The sequence below is a fragment of the Musa acuminata genome, chromosome BXJ2-11, assembly GCF_036884655.1.
Source record: "Musa acuminata AAA Group cultivar baxijiao chromosome BXJ2-11, Cavendish_Baxijiao_AAA, whole genome shotgun sequence".
Lineage (NCBI taxonomy): Eukaryota > Viridiplantae > Streptophyta > Magnoliopsida > Zingiberales > Musaceae > Musa > Musa acuminata.
Window position 1 is genome coordinate 31,025,661 of NC_088348.1, and position 20,705 is coordinate 31,046,365.

At 40.5% G+C, this 20,705-nt stretch overlaps 4 protein-coding genes across 6 annotated transcripts; 2 read left to right on the top strand and 2 right to left on the bottom strand.

The window, feature by feature from the left end:
• Window positions 1-711: 711 nt before the first annotated feature.
• Window positions 712-4,022, bottom strand: LOC135626548 (G2/mitotic-specific cyclin-2-like). 2 transcript variants are annotated; one of them, XM_065131943.1, is made up of 11 exons: window positions 3,847-4,022; window positions 3,652-3,716; window positions 3,469-3,559; window positions 3,320-3,379; window positions 3,039-3,237; window positions 2,803-2,943; window positions 2,147-2,236; window positions 1,826-2,047; window positions 1,560-1,658; window positions 1,286-1,464; window positions 712-1,203 (listed from the first exon to the last, which is right to left on the bottom strand). In XM_065131943.1, the coding sequence occupies exons 2-11, from the start codon at window positions 3,704-3,706 to the stop codon at window positions 1,059-1,061; spliced, it is 1,281 nt and encodes a 426-aa protein (XP_064988015.1). In that variant the 5' UTR covers window positions 3,707-3,716; window positions 3,847-4,022; the 3' UTR covers window positions 712-1,058. The 2 variants fall into 2 exon arrangements, with proteins under 2 accessions (XP_064988015.1, XP_064988016.1); XM_065131944.1 differs by having other exon boundaries at window positions 3,320-3,376; window positions 3,847-4,021.
• Window positions 4,023-4,927: 905 nt separating this feature from the next.
• LOC135627508 (glucan endo-1,3-beta-glucosidase 10-like) lies at window positions 4,928-7,209 on the bottom strand. 2 transcript variants are annotated; one of them, XM_065133635.1, is made up of 2 exons: window positions 5,590-7,209; window positions 4,928-5,515 (listed from the first exon to the last, which is right to left on the bottom strand). In XM_065133635.1, exons 1-2 carry the CDS (start codon window positions 6,763-6,765, stop codon window positions 5,432-5,434), a joined length of 1,260 nt encoding a protein of 419 aa, XP_064989707.1. In that variant the 5' UTR covers window positions 6,766-7,209; the 3' UTR covers window positions 4,928-5,431. The 2 variants fall into 2 exon arrangements, with proteins under 2 accessions (XP_064989707.1, XP_064989706.1); XM_065133634.1 differs by having other exon boundaries at window positions 4,930-5,518; window positions 5,590-7,207.
• Window positions 7,210-9,155: 1,946 nt separating this feature from the next.
• LOC135626803 (enolase-like) lies at window positions 9,156-15,194 on the top strand. The gene is made up of 17 exons (XM_065132445.1): window positions 9,156-9,314; window positions 9,512-9,575; window positions 9,983-10,047; window positions 10,927-10,974; window positions 11,082-11,168; window positions 11,263-11,343; window positions 11,434-11,535; window positions 11,612-11,692; window positions 11,772-11,846; window positions 12,610-12,672; window positions 12,779-12,859; window positions 12,967-13,161; window positions 13,250-13,300; window positions 14,239-14,327; window positions 14,403-14,454; window positions 14,572-14,628; window positions 14,871-15,194. Exons 1-17 carry the CDS (start codon window positions 9,249-9,251, stop codon window positions 14,949-14,951), a joined length of 1,338 nt encoding a protein of 445 aa, XP_064988517.1. The 5' UTR covers window positions 9,156-9,248; the 3' UTR covers window positions 14,952-15,194.
• A 1,241-nt stretch (window positions 15,195-16,435) lies between these two features.
• Window positions 16,436-18,298, top strand: LOC135627044 (very-long-chain aldehyde decarbonylase GL1-10-like). Its single transcript, XM_065132994.1, has 5 exons — window positions 16,436-16,823; window positions 17,078-17,400; window positions 17,481-17,628; window positions 17,714-17,746; window positions 17,970-18,298. Exons 1-5 carry the CDS (start codon window positions 16,494-16,496, stop codon window positions 18,036-18,038), a joined length of 903 nt encoding a protein of 300 aa, XP_064989066.1. The 5' UTR covers window positions 16,436-16,493; the 3' UTR covers window positions 18,039-18,298.
• The last annotated feature ends 2,407 nt before the right edge of the window (window positions 18,299-20,705 follow it).

Sequence of the window (20,705 nt, forward strand, 5' to 3'; positions counted from 1 at the left end):
ATACTCTTTAATTAATATGAAACTAAATGAACTTATCAAATGAGATTAATAGTATCACGAAAGATCAATCTCTTTCAAAATGCTCGGTGAAATAAAAACCTTCGTGAACAGCCTTGCTCCATCTGTATTTTGTCATTTTTATTTCTTTTGAGGTGCTATAAAGTTTTGATGATTCTAACTATAACATCATCGAGTTTATTTTTGTCGTGTTGTAAAGTCTTAAATCAACGTTTGATGACTCTGCTACCATTAACTTGAATTAAATATTTGAATTATTGCTTAAGGTTAAGTAAATAGGCACATCCATAAAAAAACATTAATGAGCAAAATATCTGTAGTAAAGTCTTATATCAACTCGAGTTTATTTTTGTCGTAAAGTCTTAAATCGACGTTTGGTGAGTTAAATATTTGAATTATTGCTTAAGGTCAAGTAAATAGGCACATCCATAATGGTAGCTATAATACTTGTTTAAGCTCATCGTCATTTTGTCATTTTGAATTTAAAAATTTTGAGTCAATAATCTGTAGTAAAAAAACATTAATGAGCAAAATATCTCATCAAATTGTATCATAATTTTATATTATGTTGGTAATTGACGACGATAATATCAAGATACATCGAGTTCATTTACCGAACGTAAATGGAATTGGAAGTCTTTACATCATCAGCAAAAACAAAGCTATATTAGGCTCACAATTGGAAGTCTCACAAACTCATTCAGCATCACCATCTTATATCAACTGTTTTGATGTGCAACTTACAAAGAATTTCCAGCCAATTTGAATTCAAAGGCTAAACTTATTTAGCAAATTTAACATTACATTTGGAAGCATGACAAGTAGTCAAAACAAGTTATCAGCTGGTGTAACTCTCAAATTTAGAATCATAAAATATATGCAGATCAACAGAAACAGTTTGAGTCTAACTTGCAACTTCTGTTGCTTCATCCCACAACTTTGCTACACTTGACAAGTCCATGCATCTGCCGGTGCCATGTTAGAGTGAGAAATTTATCCAGTTGGGTCAAGTTACCACCATCCTTGTTTGTCCATGGGCGTCAGAGACCAGCATTCAGTAAAAAGAGAGCTGGTTCTGATTTTGCTGCACATCCATACTTGAAAGTACTGTATTTCCTGTGCACCCCGGTTAGCTTCCCGGTTCCAGCCTTGAGGTGGAAGCCCACCATCAGCATGGAGCACTCACTGTGGATGGTATGGAATCAACATAAATAACAGGATTTGATTGAAAGAAAATGAAAGAGAAAAGCAGTAGAGTAAAACTCACAGAAGCCGGTCCTCTGGATAGGCAGTGTGTAGTTCGCAAGTTTTGTTCCAATGCTTGAACCCTTTGAGCGTGCACTGTGCAGTATAAATTGCAGCAGCAGCCAGCAACGAAGGGCGGAACTTGAGCATTTTGTACTCGACCAGACAAAGCTCCATGATGAAAAAAGAAAGAAGCTGTAGCTGATCCACATCACAGGCAAGCGATTTCTCCGTCAGAACTTTTGCTTCCACAGAATGATTTTTCTTGTTTGATATCAAGGGAAAGACAGTCTTACCTGTATATCAGATTGAGCTGCCTTGAGAAACCTTCTCATGAAGACATAAGGAGTTGGCACGGACATGTTGAACTGTAAGGTTTTTAGGATCAACTTTTCCTGCTCACACCAATAGATAAGAAAGCTTGAGATAGAGCAACCACTAAGAAACAAAGACAATAATTTTACGCTTAAGAAGCAAAACATAGGGCAAGAATCATCATTCAAAGACCCAAGGATAAGTTAGGAAATTTGACAGAATCAGCAGAAGAATCAAAGACTATTACCATTGCAAGAACTTCATTCCTCGTGTAGGCTCTGTCAGAGATTAGAATTAAATCCTCAACAACCGGAACAGAGACTTCTTCGTACTTGCAAGCAAGAAGCATTGCTGTAACCCCAACCAGCTGAAGCTTCTTCCTTAATACTGTCTGCCGTTCTAAGAACCTATCTATAATGTTTATGGTCAGAAAAAGCGTCTCGTCCATTAATTCAAACTTATAGTGCACCTGCGGAGGAAAGATTTAAAACAAGAAGTTCGTAAAAGAGGAAAATGGAAGACAATGGTTTCAAATGTCAAGTGTCACTTTATCATATTTAGTGCCTACCTCAATCAACCAGTCAATGAGGATAGCACGCATTTTCTCATTGATGTCAAACTGGTTGGACATGTAATCAGGACCGACACAACTTGTGACCTGCAATCATGCGTTGGTTGTGTTTGGAGTCAACAATCAACACTATTGATTTGTTTGAATGCAGAACAAAGTAGACCAAAAGATTAATCCTTATGAAAAAAAGAAGAGTTCAGAGGTTTACATGACATAGAACAGATCAAGTGAACAAGTAATTTGATGCCAATGCTATCATGAACCTAATTATTATGAACTTAATTCGCTACATATAAACTTCATAAACATGTTAAAATGTGTGGATTCATAGCGAAACAAGAAATGTAGAATGAAGTGAAACTTAAAAATGGGTTTTCTATAACTACTTGGCCAAAATATAGAACAACATAGATTAACAGATTAGCACTAAAGAGGGAAAAAGAGAAGTTCCGATGTTTTGCATCACACTGAACAAATCAAATGAACACTTAAATCATTGTTGATTCAATTCTAAGCCTAGTTTCTTCCTCATGCACAAGATTACGCTCTAAACTGGCTTCACTAACATGTTATGTATGTGTAGATCAAAAGATGTAGAAAGCAATCAAACCTAAAGATGTTGATATAGCAACATCGGAAACTGCAAGGCCTACCTCAATTTGTCTATAGAAGCTGTATATATCTTCTACATAATCAATAGCTGCTAGTGGATCCTTGGAATCGCAGCTGTCGATATCCGGGATCATCTCCACTGCAAGATTCTCCATTTCAACCTCCTCTGGGTCAGAGATGTCCTACAGATTGCAACCAGAGTGACTCATCAATAATGTATAACTACTACCAATGACAGAAAATTCAAATTCTTCCAGGGAAAATAAAGGGAGCAGACCATTTCCTCCGTCTCCTCTGCCATAGGCATTGGCAGCTCCTCACTTAATCCGTGCTCATTCGTATCTGTTGCAGTACAAGTATCTAAAGAACTCGAACTCAGCAAAGATGGTATTTGTGGGTCATGCTTCCTCTCATTCCCAATGTGTTCATGATGTCCATCGGCTTGTGATTTGTTTGCCAATGTAGCGGCAAATTTCCTAAAGAAACCCGATCCTTCGACCAGTTAGAAGTCGGCAAGGAACTCCAAGCTAAAAGAAAAGAAGTTTTGTTGACGCTCACCTCGTTCTTGGCCGTCGGGGAACAAATGTTGGGTTCTTATGACCTAAATTGCTGTTGCTACTTATAAGGAAAACCAAATCAACGAAAAGAAATTAGATCGAGCAGAAGGAACAAGCAACCAAAGACAGGATTAGGTTTCCAGGCATTACTCAGTCGATGCTCTCTTAGTGACCGCACAGGGGTGCAACGGCGCTCCCACCAAGTTCTTTATGTCTCTCAACGCTCTTCGATTGCCCGTCACTGCATCGATGACAAAAGAGAGAATTAATTTGGTGCTCTTCAGCTAGGATTATAAATTCTAACACAGAATTCTTGAAACAAAAGATCCAAACCTCGGAGACCTTCAGGTTTCGTCACGCCACAGTCGTTCTCGCCGATTCTATCCATTTCCCCTCACCTTCGAACGAAGAAAGTCAACGAAAGTTCGAAGATTTACGAATCGACACATCAAATCATTATCTCACTGCGAAGGTCCGATCAGAACGCCGAGAACCAACGAACCGAACGAGACCTGCAGAGACACCTACCTCCTCGTCGCCTCGCCCGATCGAGCAGAACCGGACTCCACCGCCCCCCGAGATCCCGGAATCCCGATCGGAAGGTGAGGGAAGGAATCAAGCTACCACCTTAACCCCATCGACTGAGGAAATCGACGGGAATTTAACGCTCTCCCTCTCTCCTCTCTTCGGGATTTGGGAGAGAGAAAGAGGAAGGTAAAGAAAAATTCAAAAAGAAAGGGAAAAAAAGGAAGAGTTTTTTTGGTACACGAAGAAAGGGTGGGTAGCATCCTCCCGTTTGAAGCCAACGGCTAGCGAATGCCGACCGTAGGATCTCGTGTGGGCGGCTCTCGTGGCCCCAACGGGTATCTCCGTTCAAACTTTCGATTCCGTTAATTGAATCCACAGTGTTTCCTGAGAAGGTTCATCGGACGGCCACGATTCCTCCGCTCGGCTGCCGCGATCTTGTCTGTCTTCCACCGGCCGTAGGATGTCGGATCGGCAGCGTGTCCGAAGGTACATCGATCGGACTAAGAATAATTGCTTGCTATAACCCCATTTGTAATAATTTTCTTCCAACGAAAAAACGCTTTATATCTTTACTTCCCAATACAAAAAAAGTCATTTTACTCTCTTTGTGTATATATATATATAATTTCGAGAAAAATAGAACATGGGGCCCACGAGAAACATGTGAGAGAGAGGCTTTGGAGTCGTTATGGGATGGTAAAGAAGGGTACGGGTGGGTGGGGTTGCGTGAGAGACGCAGTTATTTATTTGGGTTGGGCGTCTAAATGGCAGAGCGGTAGGAGACTCTCTCCACTGGCACTGCTCGTGAGTTTTGACCGTCGGGAGATGATTTGAATAGTTCGGAAGATGACGCTAATGATTTGAATTTAAATTAGGGGTTATCACCTCTTTATAAACTTCACTAAGTCGTCTTCATCAATCTGCCATCAACCAGTCAAAGGTTTTCGCCTCTATGATTATGCAGTCATCTGCAGCATCTGTCATCTGCAGGATTGATGGATCGGATCGACAGTAAACATAAGCACATAACATACGAAGAGCTCTGCAATGCTGTTCGCCCAGTATTGCACTACTGCAAATCACCTCAGTGGACATTTATTGCACTCATTGGCACAATCTACGAAAACCCAGTGGAGAACAGTATGCTTATCCTAATCATTTACATGCTGTCCATGATTGTCCGAGGAACAGGAGTGAATGGGCTCATCTAATCGATCGAGATCCCGTGGTATTGAAGCATCAAAAAACTAAATGGTGCATGCAAAATTTCCCTTAGGAATCTTGTGCACAGTTAGCAACGAACGCCAAGACGAGCTTATGATTTCATAGCAATTTGCACGTCAATGTGGTCTTTCTTCTGTAGCTGATGTTTCTTCGGGTACATTGTTTTCCGCTTGTCTCGTCTCAGTCAAAATAGAGAATTGCTCATCAAGAATTTGAAGATAGATTACTTCCACAGCTTTCCGACAGATTTCTCCTTAGTTTTGGCTCGCCCTCGTACCATTGAAATGATCATTTAATGGTCCTAAACGACGACAATAAAAGATGTCACAAATGGAAACTGAGCTTCTTTATGTGTCAGCTGTCAGTGCCACCAAATGGAAGCCAACGCAAGTTGAGCTACGACCACCGCCTCCGTCTTCCACGGCCACTGCGATCGCCGCCGCTCCTGCTGCAATCGCAAAACAAGTTATGAGATTGTTTGGAATACAGGTGTGAGGACGTGCCGGATGGGAAACTTACTGCTGCGGAGGAGATGCTGAAGTAGCCGGAGGAGGACTCGCCGTCTGGCTCCGGCGTCGAGATCCCACCATCACCGCCTCCGCCTGTGGCGGTGGCGTTCTCCGGCGGCACCGTGATGTCGAGATGGTAGACGGGCGTGCCGTCGGGCTTGAAGAGCCCGTAGTTCCTCTCCGATGTCGGCCCTGGCTTCTGGTTCTCGTTGAACAGCGCGAAGACGTATGCCCGGAGCGGCGTCCCGGGCACCAGCGGCGTCCCCTTCTGCTCTGCCACCAGCTGCATCAGGTTCCCGTTGTATCTGGCGGCGTTCTCCGGCATGGCTCCACGCTCGTCCGGGTCGCCGGCCGACGGCCACCCTGTCTCCGACACTCGCACCTCGACCAGCTTCCCGGCTTCGCCACCGGCCGCCAGGATCGCGTGGTAGACGGCGTCGACTTGGGAGTGGAGCAGGTTGGTGTAGCAGAGGCCAGATCCAGGGTCGGTGAAGCCGGTGGCGTCGGGGTCGAGGAGGGCGAACTCGAGCGCCACTCCCGAACTATCCTGCGTATAAGCGAAGTAGGGGTAGGCGTTGACGAAGAAGGGGGAGCGGGTGCCGGCGTGGAAGGCGATGAGGGGGCAGACGTAGGGGAGGAGTTCGCGGCGGAACACGGCAGCGGATGGCGGGTAGGAAGGCGTGGCGAGGACGGACAGGGAGTGGGCAGTGGTGACGGCAACGTCACGGTCGAGGCCGAGGGAGGCGAACGCGGAGTGGAGGGCCTCCATGGCGGGGACGAGGCAGCGAGCGAGGGCGAAGCCGGTGTCGTTGGCATTGGTGAGCACCTCGTTGCCGACGGTGACGGCGACGATCTTGGTGGCAGGGAGGTACGCCTGGACGTTGGCGCGGGCCCAGGCGAGGGCCTCGGCTGGGTCCGCGGCCATCGTGGCCAGGCAGCTGTCGGGGAGACCGATGACGAGCTCAACCCCAGTGTTGGCAAAGGCGTGGAGGACTCCCGGATCAGCGTCGTATATGCGTGCGCGGCCGACGCCTATGGAGGCGAGGAGGCGGGGCACGGCTTCGGGCGGGAGGAGGTTGTCGCCCACTCGCCCGTAGTTCACGCCAACGAGAGAGGCAGAGGTGGCGGAGGACGGGACGACGAGCCACGCGACGGCAGCGAACAGAGGCCAAATATCAAATGTCATTGTTGTGTCTTGCGCGCGGCTGCGGGGAGTGGTAGTAGTACTTGCAGCAATTGCAGAGCTCACATTATACCCGTCTCATCTCACGCCTATCTCTGCGCGCCCGGTCTGTGAAGAAGAGTAGGGAGGACGTGAGTCATGGGTTCACATCAAAGAGAGAGAGAGAGACAGAGAGATGGGAGCCAATTAAAGTGGAGGGAGTGGGATTTGTGAGCTGTTGTTTTGTCCTAAGGCCATTGGAGGACGATGAAGAAGACCATAAACTACATAAAACTTTGGACGATGAGCAGAGGAGAGACTTGAGAGCGACGAACATGAAGAATCCGGCATCAATTGTGTCAGAGAGACGCTAGTTGACAAAGCCTTTGCTTTATCATATATGGACTTCTTCTCTCCTCCTTTTCGCACGGCCATGTGGGTGGCACAAAGGATGAGCCTCTCCGTTCCACTGCAAAGCTGCTCATGCCGCTGCCCCACCCATGCTTTAACACATGGAAGAGTTGGTGGTCGGGTAACTGCTGCAAATAACTATTGCGTTGATCGTAATAGTCATGTGGATTTCTGAGTTGTTTAAGCTTTGCAGCGAAACAGCATCTCCTCTTTTTCCCTGTCAAAAAAGGGACCGTTCCTTTGGCTCTGAATGATAAGTTACTGTCTCCTTGATACGGGCTTGATTGACCTTGATGATCTCCTTGCTCGATCACCACCAATGAACACTACAAATTCTCCTTGAAGAGACATGGGAAATAGAGAACGCCATGAGCTAGAAGAACCTGTGTCTGCAACTGTTGCAGGAGCAAACGGAGGACGTGGTGGGCACATCAAATACTACTACTGTGGGATCTGCTCTGCTACATGTTGCTCTCGCCAGGAAGAGAAATGGGAAAGAGACTGCCATCACTATATGCAGTTCAAGACTGCCATCGCCACGTGAACTGGCCGCTGAAGTCAAACCAAAGCGTGGAGGATGCAGCCATTCCTAAGGATTAGCTTTCACCCTCACCACGGAGAGAGTGTGATACTTTGGAGCACAAACTTATGTTGCTGAGTCTTTTCCATTTGTGTTGACAAGAGCTCAAAGGATTAAGAGAGGAGGAGAGGAGACATCTATGAACATCTAATTTCACCGTAAGGAAACTTAATCAGTAATCATACTTACCATTAGGAATCTTACTTAATAAGCATTCATTAGTGACTGGGTAAGTCAAATGGATTTGATGGTTCGTTTGAGTCCATATGAGCAATTACTTCAAACAAACCAACCCTTAAAAGGGCATATATATATATATATATATATATATATATATATATATATATATATATATATATATATATATATATATATATATATATATATTCTTGCACCTTAGACCTGGTAACAACGGGCAAACACCTCGGGGTTGACGTGATGACTCAAACCACGCATAATACTTCGACGTGATGTGTCATCTCGAAGCAAACGAGATGTACTCAAGTGGTACAAGTCGAAACGATCATATCCCACACTGCTTGGGGGCGTACAAGACAGCATTATGCAGAATTGTCCAAACCTACTCGCATCGCGCGAAGCATACCGGTAGGTCGTCCGAGACGTCAGTAGTTGATCCTTGGGAATAGGTATAAATGTCAACTCTCTGGCCGTTGCCAAGGGGATCAGACCTTGTATAAGGTTACATGTATTTGTGTGCCATCAAATTCAGGGAATGTCGAACGCCCTCAATTCTTTTGAAACTAACTTAAGCTTCGAATAAATCTAATCAAGCATCCCCTTCAACATCGACCCTTACTCCATAAGAAAGCACCATCGCATGAGAATTCCGAGTCCCACCTCGGGTAAGTACATGAGACTACTACCTTAACATAACCTCCTCATCATCAACCCATCGAACACTCGACGTGGATACCCTCATGCGATCGGGAAGGGACCAAAGTCGTACCAACTCCCCGGATATAATGTGAAGACTACAACACATATTATCATTTATATTCTCGAAAAATATTATTATTATTAAAAATAACAATATATTAAATTGGATTTTAGGATCTTACGATTTTAATAAGATGACACATTCTAAAAATTAAAATTGTGATATATTTTATTTATCAATAATTTAAAATTTTGAATGATCTCAAATATTACTATATATCTTATATTAACATTATTATAATTATAAGATTAATTTTAAATATGATCGTTACTTAGTTGGAAAATATTTTATTATAAAATAAATAAAAGAATGTTTTACTAAATCGCATGGAATGACATGTAAATATCTATCTTAGAATGCGGTCAAATCCACGGATCGCTACCCACAAACCCAAATCCAACGGGTAATATTAGTTCGACGCCATCGGTATCTTCCTACCCTTACACGGGCTTCTCGTTACTTCCGCTCGTCTTTATAAGCCTCCGAGAGCGTGCGTGGCAGCCGCAAAGAACTTCCATTTCCTTCTTCCAATCCGACAGAGTCAGATAAGAGCTAAAAATGGTGACGATCACGAGCGTCAAGGCCCGCCAGATCTTCGACAGTCGCGGAAACCCCACCGTTGAGGTCAGATCCGGGTCCTACTTGCTTCGATTTCTCTCAGGGTTTAGGGTTTTTAGATCGCCGGTGATGCCTCAAGATTGTTCTCTTTCTGGGTCGGATCCGATGTATATTTGTCGTACTGAGTCTTTTATGCAGGAAAAGTCCATTTTCGATCTTCTTCTCTCTTTAGAAACAGAAATTGTTTGTGGTGTTTGTTTCAGGTGGATCTTCGTTGTGACGACGGTACCTTCGCCAGAGCTGCTGTCCCCAGTGGTGCATCCACAGGTAACTAGTCCAACTGCATAACTCGTTTGTTACTTCTGCTTCTACAAATAAAATGCCATCTTGGTCTATAGAAGTGTTGAATATTATGAGAAAGATTAACCGTGAAAGGGCTTCGATTCTCAAGAAGGAAAGAAACGTTACCCTGTTTGGCTACTGCTTGCTTAAGGTGGTTTGTAGTGCATATCTCAAGTGGTAAAAAAAATTATAATCATTATGTAACCACTGCTGGCTGGAATTGGTCCAAATATTATCTTGTTGTTGTTGTTCGCTGCTGCATCACGTATCCAAAGGTTTGGCATATTGGTTATTCTGGTCATGAATGCTGAATTTTGGGTCTCATAGTTTAATTATTTTTTTCTACTTGTTTTACACATGAAGATGCTAATCAGAAACTTTTGCTATTTCAGGTGTATATGAAGCACTGGAGTTGAGAGATGGAGGATCAGATTATCTTGGAAAGGGTGTTCTGAAGGTTTGTTCTGAATTTTCTCCTAAAATGTTCTGTTCGACATGTTGCACGGACTGTATATGATGTATGGTGAATTTCCATTGATCGTAAGCTGTTGGCCCTATGATCCACCGCTAGTTGTGTGAAGTGGTATGGTTTCGTATCTTGATGTTTTAAAAGAAACTTGGGCACACGTCAACCACAGGTCATACAAACTTTTTCTTTTTGTGATTTCACTTGTTGCTGCAAATCGGAGAGTGTTCTCTGTCCTCTTCAAATGACTTGGACTTTTCAAATAATCAGTGTTGTGTTGAACTTTTAGTAGACTCCTGTTAGATAAAATAGATTCACCACTTACCTAAATTATTTTTCTGTGTTTTTGTTTTTGTTTGAAAAAATTATCTCAAAAGTAGTAACCCCAAAGATTATGAAGTTATCTTAACGTTATCTAAACTTCTATTCGTTGATGTTTTCTGGTGTCTGCATGCTCTAGCAGCATTCAAACTATTTTTATAATTTTTTATCTGGTACCTAAAGATAGTATGTTTCTGTTTATTATATAATGTAATAATTCTAGCTTTCCTATTTTTTGGGAGGAACTGATTCTGTATCTGACAATTATGATATTTGTCCTCTTCAGTTTACATATGTCCCAAGCTTACAATATATTCAAAGTAACATATCATACTTGTCATTCTTTTGTGGAAAATAATGTTCAACTCCTTGTCTATAAAATAAAATTGAAATTATTTTTCTGTTAAACGTCACATATTAGTTCAATTTCCAAACTTAGTGGCTTATTACTTGTTCTCTATGAGACTTCTATGTTACTAGTTTTATGACTTTTAGGTATGTTGTTATTGTAGTACAGTTATGGTAAAACTTTGACTCATTTTGGTTCAGGCTGTTGAGAATGTGAACGCTATAATTGCTCCAGCACTGATTGGGAAGGTATGCAAATGGCTTTAAGTTCTGTTCACTTAATTTGAATTATTTTTAGTTGTGATATTAAAATGCACAATGTAGTCTAATCAATGTGCTTTTGTATATCTTTGCAGGACCCTACTGAGCAAGCACAGATAGATAATTTCATGGTCCAGCAGCTTGATGGCACACAAAACGAATGGGGCTGGTGCAAACAGAAGGTACAATGCTCCTATTTAGTCACCATTTCGTACATGCTTTGATTATTTTGGATTTATCCTGATTCGCCATTTTCATTGGATGTTGTTGTGTCAGCTTGGTGCCAATGCTATTTTAGCAGTATCACTTGCTGTATGCAAAGCTGGTGCAAGTGTGAAGAAGATTCCTCTCTATCAGGTTAGTGAAGTGATTATGCTGTGTGAGAGTGTGAGTAATTGGTGAGACTTTTTATTGTCAATATGTAATCTTTTTTCCCCCAAAATACAGCATATTGCAAATCTTGCTGGAAACAAGAACCTAGTTTTGCCGGTGCCTGCTTTCAATGTTATAAACGGAGGATCACATGCAGGAAATAAGCTGGCTATGCAGGTTGTCATCCTACCAGCTATCTGTACAGCTGTTGTCGAGCATGTAGTTATATGCTTATGTTGACTTGTTATGATAGGAATTCATGATTCTTCCGGTGGGGGCTGCCTCTTTCAACGAAGCCATGAAGATGGGTGTGGAAGTTTATCACAATTTGAAGGTCAATTTTAGACTATTTTCCTACCTTCTAACTCTTTTCTCTAAGAACCTCATTTGACACTCTATCCTCTTGTTCTCAGGCTGTCATTAAGAAGAAGTACGGACAAGATGCCACTAATGTTGGAGATGAAGGCGGTTTTGCTCCCAACATCCAGGTCTGTTGTGCATGTTGATTCTTAAGAGACTATCTGTGCAATTTCACCATAAAATTTCACTCACTCTTTATTAACTTCAATATGTGAGCTAATTCATTCAATTAGAGTAGAGTCTAGATAGAAGTAGTCCCCTTGAGTTTATTATGTTTTTTCCTTTAATAATATTAGTGTACTATATTCTCGTTAGACCAGTAGAGGAAATCTGATGATAAGAGTTTGGATCAGACGTCAAACTATATTGCTGCCATTGCTTCTAGTGAGATCACATCAATTAGTACCAGAGTATATTTGGGATCCTAGGTGGAATGCTGCTTTGGATCTGTTCTACCAATAAATTTGCTTTTGGTGTTCAACCTGTTCTATTCTCTGGTTGTCTAGTGGTTTTAAATCAGGGTTACATTTAATAGATAGCTGTTAATGCTTTCCTGGTAAATTTAGGCTTAGCTAATAAAATCCATTCTCAGAAGAGTTAGATTTTATCATTTTAGGCTTTTCAGAAACTTCTTCCATTATCTTTCACCCTAACTCTGGAGTTGTTCTGGCTTATTAGATAGGAAGCCCTTGTAACATTGTGTCATGTCTAGGCTTACATATGGAAGCCCCTTGCAGCATACCCACTTTTAATCAAACTTGAATTTCCTTGTCAAATCATGTGCCGTTTGCTTTTAAACATTAAAAATGTTATTGCTAGTGGAAATATGATAAATTCCCATATATATATATATATATATATATATATATATATATATATTTCTAATTGCAGGAGAACAAGGAAGGCCTTGAACTTTTGAAGACAGCTATAGCTAAAGCTGGGTATACTGGCAAAGTATGCTTTTAATATGTGTATTTATTTATAGTTGTATATGATTTTCCTTATATGAGTTCACAGTCGTAAAATTCCAACTTTTGATTGTGCTTGGTTGTTTTTGCAGGTTGTAATTGGCATGGATGTTGCTGCTTCAGAATTCTATAGCGAAAAGGATAAAACTTATGATCTCAATTTCAAGGAGGAGGTGAGTTTATAAAAATTGACAAATGTAGGGAATGTGTTCCTGCTTTATTATTTTATATAGTTTTCTTAACATCAAATCCACTGACATGCAAGTATCTGTTATTGCAGAACAATGATGGTTCTCAAAAAATATCTGGAGACAGTCTGAAAAATGTCTACAAGTCGTTTGTCAGTGAGTACCCCATTGTATCAATTGAAGACCCATTTGATCAGGATGATTGGATCCACTATGCAAAGCTCACAGAAGAGATTGGAGAACAGGTGCAAATTGTTGGAGATGATCTTCTTGTCACTAATCCAACAGTAAGTTTTATTATGAAAAGCTGAAATTAATTGGATTCTCTTAGGAATTCTCCTATTAAGGTCTGGATTATTTTGTTCACTTCTGCAGCGTGTTGCCAAGGCAATAAAGGAGAAGGCATGCAATGCACTCCTTTTAAAGGTATTTGTTAAAATGATTTAATTTATTCTTGTTCCTTTTTCAGATGGAGGATTCATTATGTAATGTGCTCGTAGATGAGTAAATATTCAAGTTATATGAACATAGTGGGGGTTGATTATGTGGTGGGCTTGTAGACAAGAGAAGAATCAAGTTCAATGAACACAGAGGTCGTATCTGATCAGATATGTCAGTTGGATTAGCCACTAAGAACCTGCAATCAGAATAACAAAGGATCTGATGATATGGAGATAGAAAAGTGTATGCCCTCATTATTTGGGGTTGGCCACATGAATCTTTTGTTGCCATTGAGATACGTAAAAAATCATATGTTTAATTAAGTTTAGAGAACTTAAATATTTATTTATAATTTTTATTAAAGTCTTTTTAGGTCTTCTTTTATCTCTCATCGTACTACTAACATTAATCATCTCACATCTTTTGACTATCACATTCTGAGCTCCCCACATGGCCATATCATCTTAAACGATTTTATCTCATCTTATCTTCTATCAATATGATATCTAGTTGTTCACGAATAAAAATATTTTGTTTCTTATCTTTCCTACATGAATTTTTTTCCTAACAAAAATGTATACCTATTGTTAGGAAAAAAATTCATAGTTAATGGGAAGAAGTAAGAAAATATAGTTGAAATTATCCACATTTTATCTGATAATAGAGAGAAATGATGTGAGGTACAATTGAAATTATGCGTAGAATTCATAGGCATAGTGCTAAGCTTGAATCCATACCAAAATGTTTAGTCTATCCTACATTGTTTTCTTTGCACATTTTAACTTGAAAATAGTATCTAGGTTTTTATCTTACTTTTTCTTCATATCGATGATTTATATGCCTACTTTTCTTTGGGGCATGTAAGATCAAGTGTCTGGATCTCTTCTAATCTTGTGGAACATTATGTTGCCGTGGTTGTTTAGGTAAATCAAATAGGTTCTGTTACCGAGAGCATTGAAGCGGTTAAGATGTCTAAACATGCTGGCTGGGGAGTGATGGCCAGCCACCGGAGGTATGCCTTTAGCTCAAGCCTAAGTTATAATTAACACAGGTTGGTGATGTTAACTTGTCTCTTCTCTTGTTTTAGTGGTGAGACAGAAGATACTTTCATTGCTGACCTCTCAGTTGGTTTGGCGACGGTATGTTACTTCTAACCTTTATGTATCTTATGATTTCCTTATGCTGTAAGTCTGAAAATTCATTCTCCTGCAATTGGGAATGTCTCTGATGTTTGAAACATCATGATGCATACACAGGGTCAGATCAAAACTGGAGCTCCATGCCGTTCTGAACGTCTTGCCAAGTATAACCAAGTAAGCTATAACCCCAGTTGAAACAAAAATTTCTCGATGCGGAGTATGAGATAATCAATTCCTTCATCACTTGACACCCCTTAGTAGCTTGTGTTTGGGCATTACCATCCCTGGTGATTGATGCCTCAGATGGATGCTACAACTAGTTTCATTATGATGTGGAAAATTTGTTTTATTCTTCTTGTTGCTTTCTGGTTACGTTTCATAGTTAGATTAATGTTGATTTCATGTGGTGAATACAGTTACTGAGGATCGAGGAGGAGCTCGGTGCTGCAGCAGTCTATGCAGGAGCCAAGTTCAGAGCACCCGTGCAGCCTTACTAGAAGGGAGTTACAGCCACAAAGTTTAACAGCTGCTCTTCTGCTGTTAATTACTGGTTCTACACTTTGCAGACGTACCTGCGAACTATCTTTTCTGTAGGGTTCGTGCATCAGGATATGAGCTTGTGATCATGGAAAGACTAATTTACTAGAAAATAAGCTCTTTTGCTTTGTCCTGCCAAAATATGCAGTGGGACATAAAACTTTTATCCAATCCCTGATCAAGAAAATTCCCAATTTGCTATCTGTTCCTTGAGAGGATGACAAGTCATGTCCATCTTTAACTACCTGCTATTCTTGCCGTGTTCTTGACTCGAGGCAGCGACTTCGATATAACTAAATTTCCTGTTGAGCAAGTCAATGCAAACTTTTCGTGGGATTTGATTAGTCAAAACTTAGGTTTAATTCTGTGATGTATTCCAGACTCGGATAGGTGCTTTTCTTGACCAATGAAACGTGTAAAAATATTTTCGTGAAATAAGTGAGATAAGAATTAGTTTTATTCATACTGCTTCAAGCCAGCGTCATTAAAGTGTTCGAGCAAATGCCGCTTAGACGTGCTTCGATGGTGACGGCGGCCTCTCCGCATGTATAGCATTCGCCGCAAGCTTCTCTCGTATCTACATGTCGACTTTTTAGAAAAGGAGGACAACGTGTTCATTTTCTTTTTCTTCCATTTTCTTGACCTTCTCACCTCTTCACGTGGTCCAAAACCTATTGTGAGACCAGAGGGTCTCTAGAAATTTGGTCTTTGATTCTGTTATGAAGAACCTCTCATCTCTCTCCATCCAGTTTCACATCGAAACCGTTGCTATAGTTCCGTTCAATAATATGTTTCGACAGCGACTGCACCAAAACTTCAACTTGGGAGTGGCAGGGACGATCTTCCATGAAATGCTCGCCACAAGTGCCGTGCCAACCCACGTTAGGTTGGCCAAAGAGTTGTTATCTTCTGCGTGAAGCAAGCGAGCAAGCAGCGGAGAAATAACACATCCAAACAAGCAGGAAGGCAGTCCAAGTTTGAGAATGGGGAGGAGTGTGTTACTTGTGGGTAATTAGCAGACGAAAGAAACTTGCAAACAACCAGTGATAAGATGGCCAAGTTCGACAAGGGATGAAGTAGCAGGGAGAAAACAACACAACCAAACAAATCTCGCATCAGCTGCCGTGGTGCCCATTCCGATATACAAACCTTATCCGTCACATCCCCCCCTTGCTGTTTCTGATGTAGCAGAACACGTCCTCTCTCGCACAATGACGTTCGGCGCGAACATTAGAGCACCAAAGCGTGAAGTGATTCATGGCGTGCATGAATCATGGATGTGCGAAGCGTCGAACATTTGGAAACCCATGGCACGATAAATAAATAAATATACATTGATTGATCCGATGAATCTGATTAGTCAACAATTCAACGAGTTTGACCATGCTTGTGTCTATATACTGCCCAGGGTTTGCTCACCACCCCCATCATGCATGCGCACGAGGCTCCACCAATTTCATCTTCCTCTTGCTCTCTTTCTTCTATCTTTGGTTGCTGCTACCATGCTGCCGTTTGCGAGGATTGGGGATGCGGAGGTGGCCATGGGGAGGGACCTGACGGCGGTGGAGACGGCGTGGTTCCGATACTCGGCCGGCATGTCTGACTTTTGGCTCTACGCCCACAACGTCGTCTTCCTCCTTCTGGTGTACACCCTCGCGCCGCTCCCCTTCGTCATGGCGGAGCTCAAGCGCCCCAAGGCCATCCAAAAGTACAAGCTCCAGCCCAATGTCCACTTCCCTGTGGCCACCTTCGTCAAGTGCTACAAGAACGTCGTCAAGACTTTCATCGTCGCCGTCGGCCCTCTGCAGCTCCTCTCCTATCCTACAATCAAGGTAAAGTTGATGTTTGATTCGATAGGATATATTTGAGTCAAGAGAATAATCTCACATCGATAAATAAGAGAGTTGGATAATAATTTAACCTTTTCGATTAAAATGATATTTAATTTTGATCATCCATTAAATTGCAAGAGTTAATTGTTTTTTTCATGCTTACTGAAATCAAGAACGAAAGATTAAAATATGGATAAATTTATCCAAGAATTTAGTTTAGATATGTACTGTGTTAATGGAATGATTGTTCGCAGTGGGTGGGCATTCGGACGGGCCTGCCGCTGCCGTCCGTGTGGGAGGTGGTGGCTCAGCTGGCCGTGTACTTCCTGGTGGAGGACTACTTTAGCTACTGGCTCCACCGGGCGCTGCACTGCCGGTGGGGCTACCAGCACATCCACCGCATCCACCACGAGTTCTCGGCGCCCATGGCCTTCGCCGCTCCCTACGCCCACTGGGCTGAGGTGCTCATCCTCGGCTTCCCTGCCTTCCTCGGTCCCGCCCTCGTTCCCTGTCACATCCTCACGCTCTGGCTCTGGTTCGTTCTCCGCCACGTCGAAGCCATCGAGACGCACTGCGGGTACGCCGTCTTCTTCTTCCATGCCCTCCTCTCGTTTCGTTCTTGCGCGCATCCCCCTGACACGTTGGTGCATGTGGAAGCTATGACTTCCCTCAAACTCCCACCAAGTACATTCCATTCTACGTAGGTGCCGAGTACCATGATTACCATCACTATGTCGGAGAGAAAAGTCACAGTAACTTTGCGTCAGTGTTCACCTACTGCGACTACATATACGGAACTGACAAGGTTTAATCGCTGGCCCCATGTAGCCATACAACTCGACCTGCCAACTTCATATACTGATCGATACCATTCTCTTTAACTTCTGCAGGGATACAGATATCAGAAAACACAACTTGCAAAGGTATTATTCTACATCTTCTTTTACCCACATATTTATACGTCCTTACATATCACAGCTAAAAGATCAACAGAAAACACAGTGTATTAACTTAGTTCAAATCAGGTGGGCATAAGTCCAGTAGAGGTTTGTGAAGCAACAGAGGATATAATCTTGACATTTTGGTCAACTGATGATACGTGTTCATTTCCTTCCTCTTGACTCGATCTCATGCCAACTTGTGCAGCTGAAGGCTCAGGGCGAAGCAAACGTGCAAAATGAGGAAATGAATGGCATGTGGGAGAAGTATGACTAATGACAACATTAACTGTGTTTGTAGTACTTGGCTTTGTTCATCAAGGGAGCCGTTGCATTCAGTATTATATTGGACGATTAAATTATCTTCCTGGTGATGTTTATGGCTGTGTTTGAAATGAGAAAGCAACATTCATGGTTTAAAATTATTATTATACTTACGTGACGGGGAGAAGAAAACAGAAGCACCGACAACTCAGAATTTACATCATAATATTTAAGATGATACTGGTTATATTCAATCGAATAGAATGAAGCCGATGTAATTTTGTTAGAAAGTTTGATACCAAAATGTATTTCTAAATCATTATAATAGAAATATAAGAAGACTAATGTGAAAATAAAATAGCGTACCTCCAGGCATTATTGTCAAGAATTTCAACAATTGTTTCTTCTTGAACTTTGGTATTTCTGGGCTCAAAAGTCTTGCTTTAGTTGTTATAGAAAATCTTTTAGACTTCAAACAGATGTTGAGCCTAGGTACCAAAATCATCATTTATATAGATATTCTCTCATCAAAAATATTTATTATCACCAACTTATAATGTTTAAGAATTAATTTAAATTTGTAACGTTTGAATCATAATAAAGAATTTTAATGATATTAAATATTTAATAATAATAGTTACATTTAGAATAAAAAATCAAAATATTTAAAACATAATAAATGAAGATATTGATTTATTAAATAACTTGGTCTATACGTTTAACTTAATAATTTAAATTAATATTTATTAAATAATTTTTTTAAGAAATAAATACATGAATCATAGCGATAAATTCTAAGAGTGAGTATTATTATCCATGTATCATGATGTATTTAGTTTTTTAATCTTAATGTTGTAATATCACTTAATAAATAAACCTTATGTTTATTATTTGTCCAGTAACAATATATTTTCTTAAACTAATATGTGAGAAAATATCACAATATATAAGAATTTCAACATTATTATAAAGTGGAACCAAGTCTCATTTTCTCTACATGATCCTTGAATTTTAGAGGTAGCGTGCCTTTAGTCAAAGGATCAGCAATCATCAATTCAGTACTAATATGCTCAATGATCATTTTTTTTTCTTTTACACGTTCTCTTATGGCTAAATACTTAATGCCGATGTGTTTACTTTGACTTCCACTTTTATTAATTTTAGCCATAAAGATAGCAGATGAATTATCGCAGAAAATTCTTAATGACCTAGAAATAGAATCCATGATTCGAAGCCCAGAAATGAAACTCTTAAGCCATACACCATCAAATGAAACTCTTAAGTCATACACTATGTGAAGTAGTCTCAAAACAAGAGACAAACTCAGCTTTCATGGTAGAAGTAGAAGTCAAGGTCTGCGTAGAGTTTATCCAAGAAATAGCTCCTCTAGCCATTATAAAAATATATCATGACATTGATTTACGAGAATCAACACAACTGGCAAAGTCTGAATTTGAGTAATCAATCACATCCAGATTGTCTGTATGTCTATACATAAGCATATAATATTTGATTCCTTGTAGATACCTCATCACTTTCTTTATAGCTCTCTAGTGATCCATACCTAAATTACTCTAATATCGACCTAGCATCCCCACAACAAATGTAATATCAGGTCTAGTACAGACCTGAACATACATAAGACTTCCTATGACAGAAGCATATGAGATGTTTTTCATTGATTTTCTTTTAAGGTTGTTCTTTGGGCATTGGTTCAAATTGAACCTATCACCTTTCACAATAGGAGCTATACTTTGTGAACAATCACTCATCCAGATATAGGTTTCTTATGATAGACCTAAAATGCATCGAGATCTATCTCTATATATCTTAATGTCAATGACATAAGATACTTCACCCATATCCTTCATATCAAAATTTTTAGAAAGGAATTGTTTCACCTAATGCAACAAATCCGTATCGTTGATTGCAAGCAAAATATCATCTATGTATAAAATAAGGAAATATATTTTACTTCCACTGACCTTTTGGTATATGCATTGATCAATAGGATTTTTAACAAATCCGAATGAATAAATCACTTTATAGAATTTTAAATACCATTGGCAGGAGGCTTGCTAATAGCCTTTGCTTCATTAGATAATTCTACAAGATCCCAGACTTTATTGCTCATCATTGAATTCATCTCTTCTTTCATGACATCATGCCATAAATTTGATTCATTGCAACTCATGGCTTATGAAATGTTTTCAGGATTATTTTTTGCTCTAATATTATAGTCAGATTTTTATAGATATATAATATAATCACTAGGAATTACTGAAATATCCACTAATAGTCTTCGGGTCTAGTTTCTTCTCTTGTGGATTATATATCCTGACCTTAGACAAACATCCCCAAACGTGCATATGTCGCAAACTTGGTTTCCAACATTTCCATAATTCAAATGGTGTCGTTTGGACAATCTTGGTTGGAACTCGTTTTAATATATACACAACTATCTTTAGTGCTTTAGTCCACAAGAATTTAGGAAGATTGGAGTTACTAAGTATACTCTGTACCATGTCTAATAATGTTCGGTTTCTTCTTTGTACAACACTATTATGATATGAAGAACCAAGCATAGTGTATTGGGTAACAATCCCATGTTCTTGAAGAAACTTTGTAAAAGAACCAGGTGCTTGTCCATTTTCAATATATCTACCATAACATAGAGGAG

What these genes read in the sequence shown, in the direction of transcription:
- LOC135627508 (XM_065133634.1), bottom strand. Translation starts at nt 6,765, where the DNA reads ATGACATTTGATATTTGGCCTCTGTTCGCTGCCGTCGCGTGGCTCGTC. An exon ending in TCAGCATCTCCTCCGCAGCA is followed by an intron (nt 5,519 to 5,589) that starts GTAAGTTTCCCA and finishes TTGCGATTGCAG; the next exon opens with CAGGAGCGGCGGCGATCGCA.
- LOC135626548 (XM_065131943.1), bottom strand. Translation starts at nt 3,706, where the DNA reads ATGGATAGAATCGGCGAGAACGACTGTGGCGTGACGAAACCTGAAGGT. An exon ending in GCTTCTATAGACAAATTGAG is followed by an intron (nt 2,237 to 2,802) that starts GTAGGCCTTGCA and finishes GCATGATTGCAG; the next exon opens with GTCACAAGTTGTGTCGGTCC. An exon ending in TATCCAGAGGACCGGCTTCT is followed by an intron (nt 1,204 to 1,285) that starts GTGAGTTTTACT and finishes TACCATCCACAG; the next exon opens with TGAGTGCTCCATGCTGATGG.
- LOC135627044 (XM_065132994.1), top strand. Translation starts at nt 16,494, where the DNA reads ATGCTGCCGTTTGCGAGGATTGGGGATGCGGAGGTGGCCATGGGGAGG. An exon ending in GCCATCGAGACGCACTGCGG is followed by an intron (nt 17,401 to 17,480) that starts GTACGCCGTCTT and finishes TGCATGTGGAAG; the next exon opens with CTATGACTTCCCTCAAACTC. An exon ending in ACATATACGGAACTGACAAG is followed by an intron (nt 17,629 to 17,713) that starts GTTTAATCGCTG and finishes TAACTTCTGCAG; the next exon opens with GGATACAGATATCAGAAAAC.
- LOC135626803 (XM_065132445.1), top strand. Translation starts at nt 9,249, where the DNA reads ATGGTGACGATCACGAGCGTCAAGGCCCGCCAGATCTTCGACAGTCGC. An exon ending in GCGGAAACCCCACCGTTGAG is followed by an intron (nt 9,315 to 9,511) that starts GTCAGATCCGGG and finishes TGTTTGTTTCAG; the next exon opens with GTGGATCTTCGTTGTGACGA. An exon ending in GTCTTGCCAAGTATAACCAA is followed by an intron (nt 14,629 to 14,870) that starts GTAAGCTATAAC and finishes TGGTGAATACAG; the next exon opens with TTACTGAGGATCGAGGAGGA.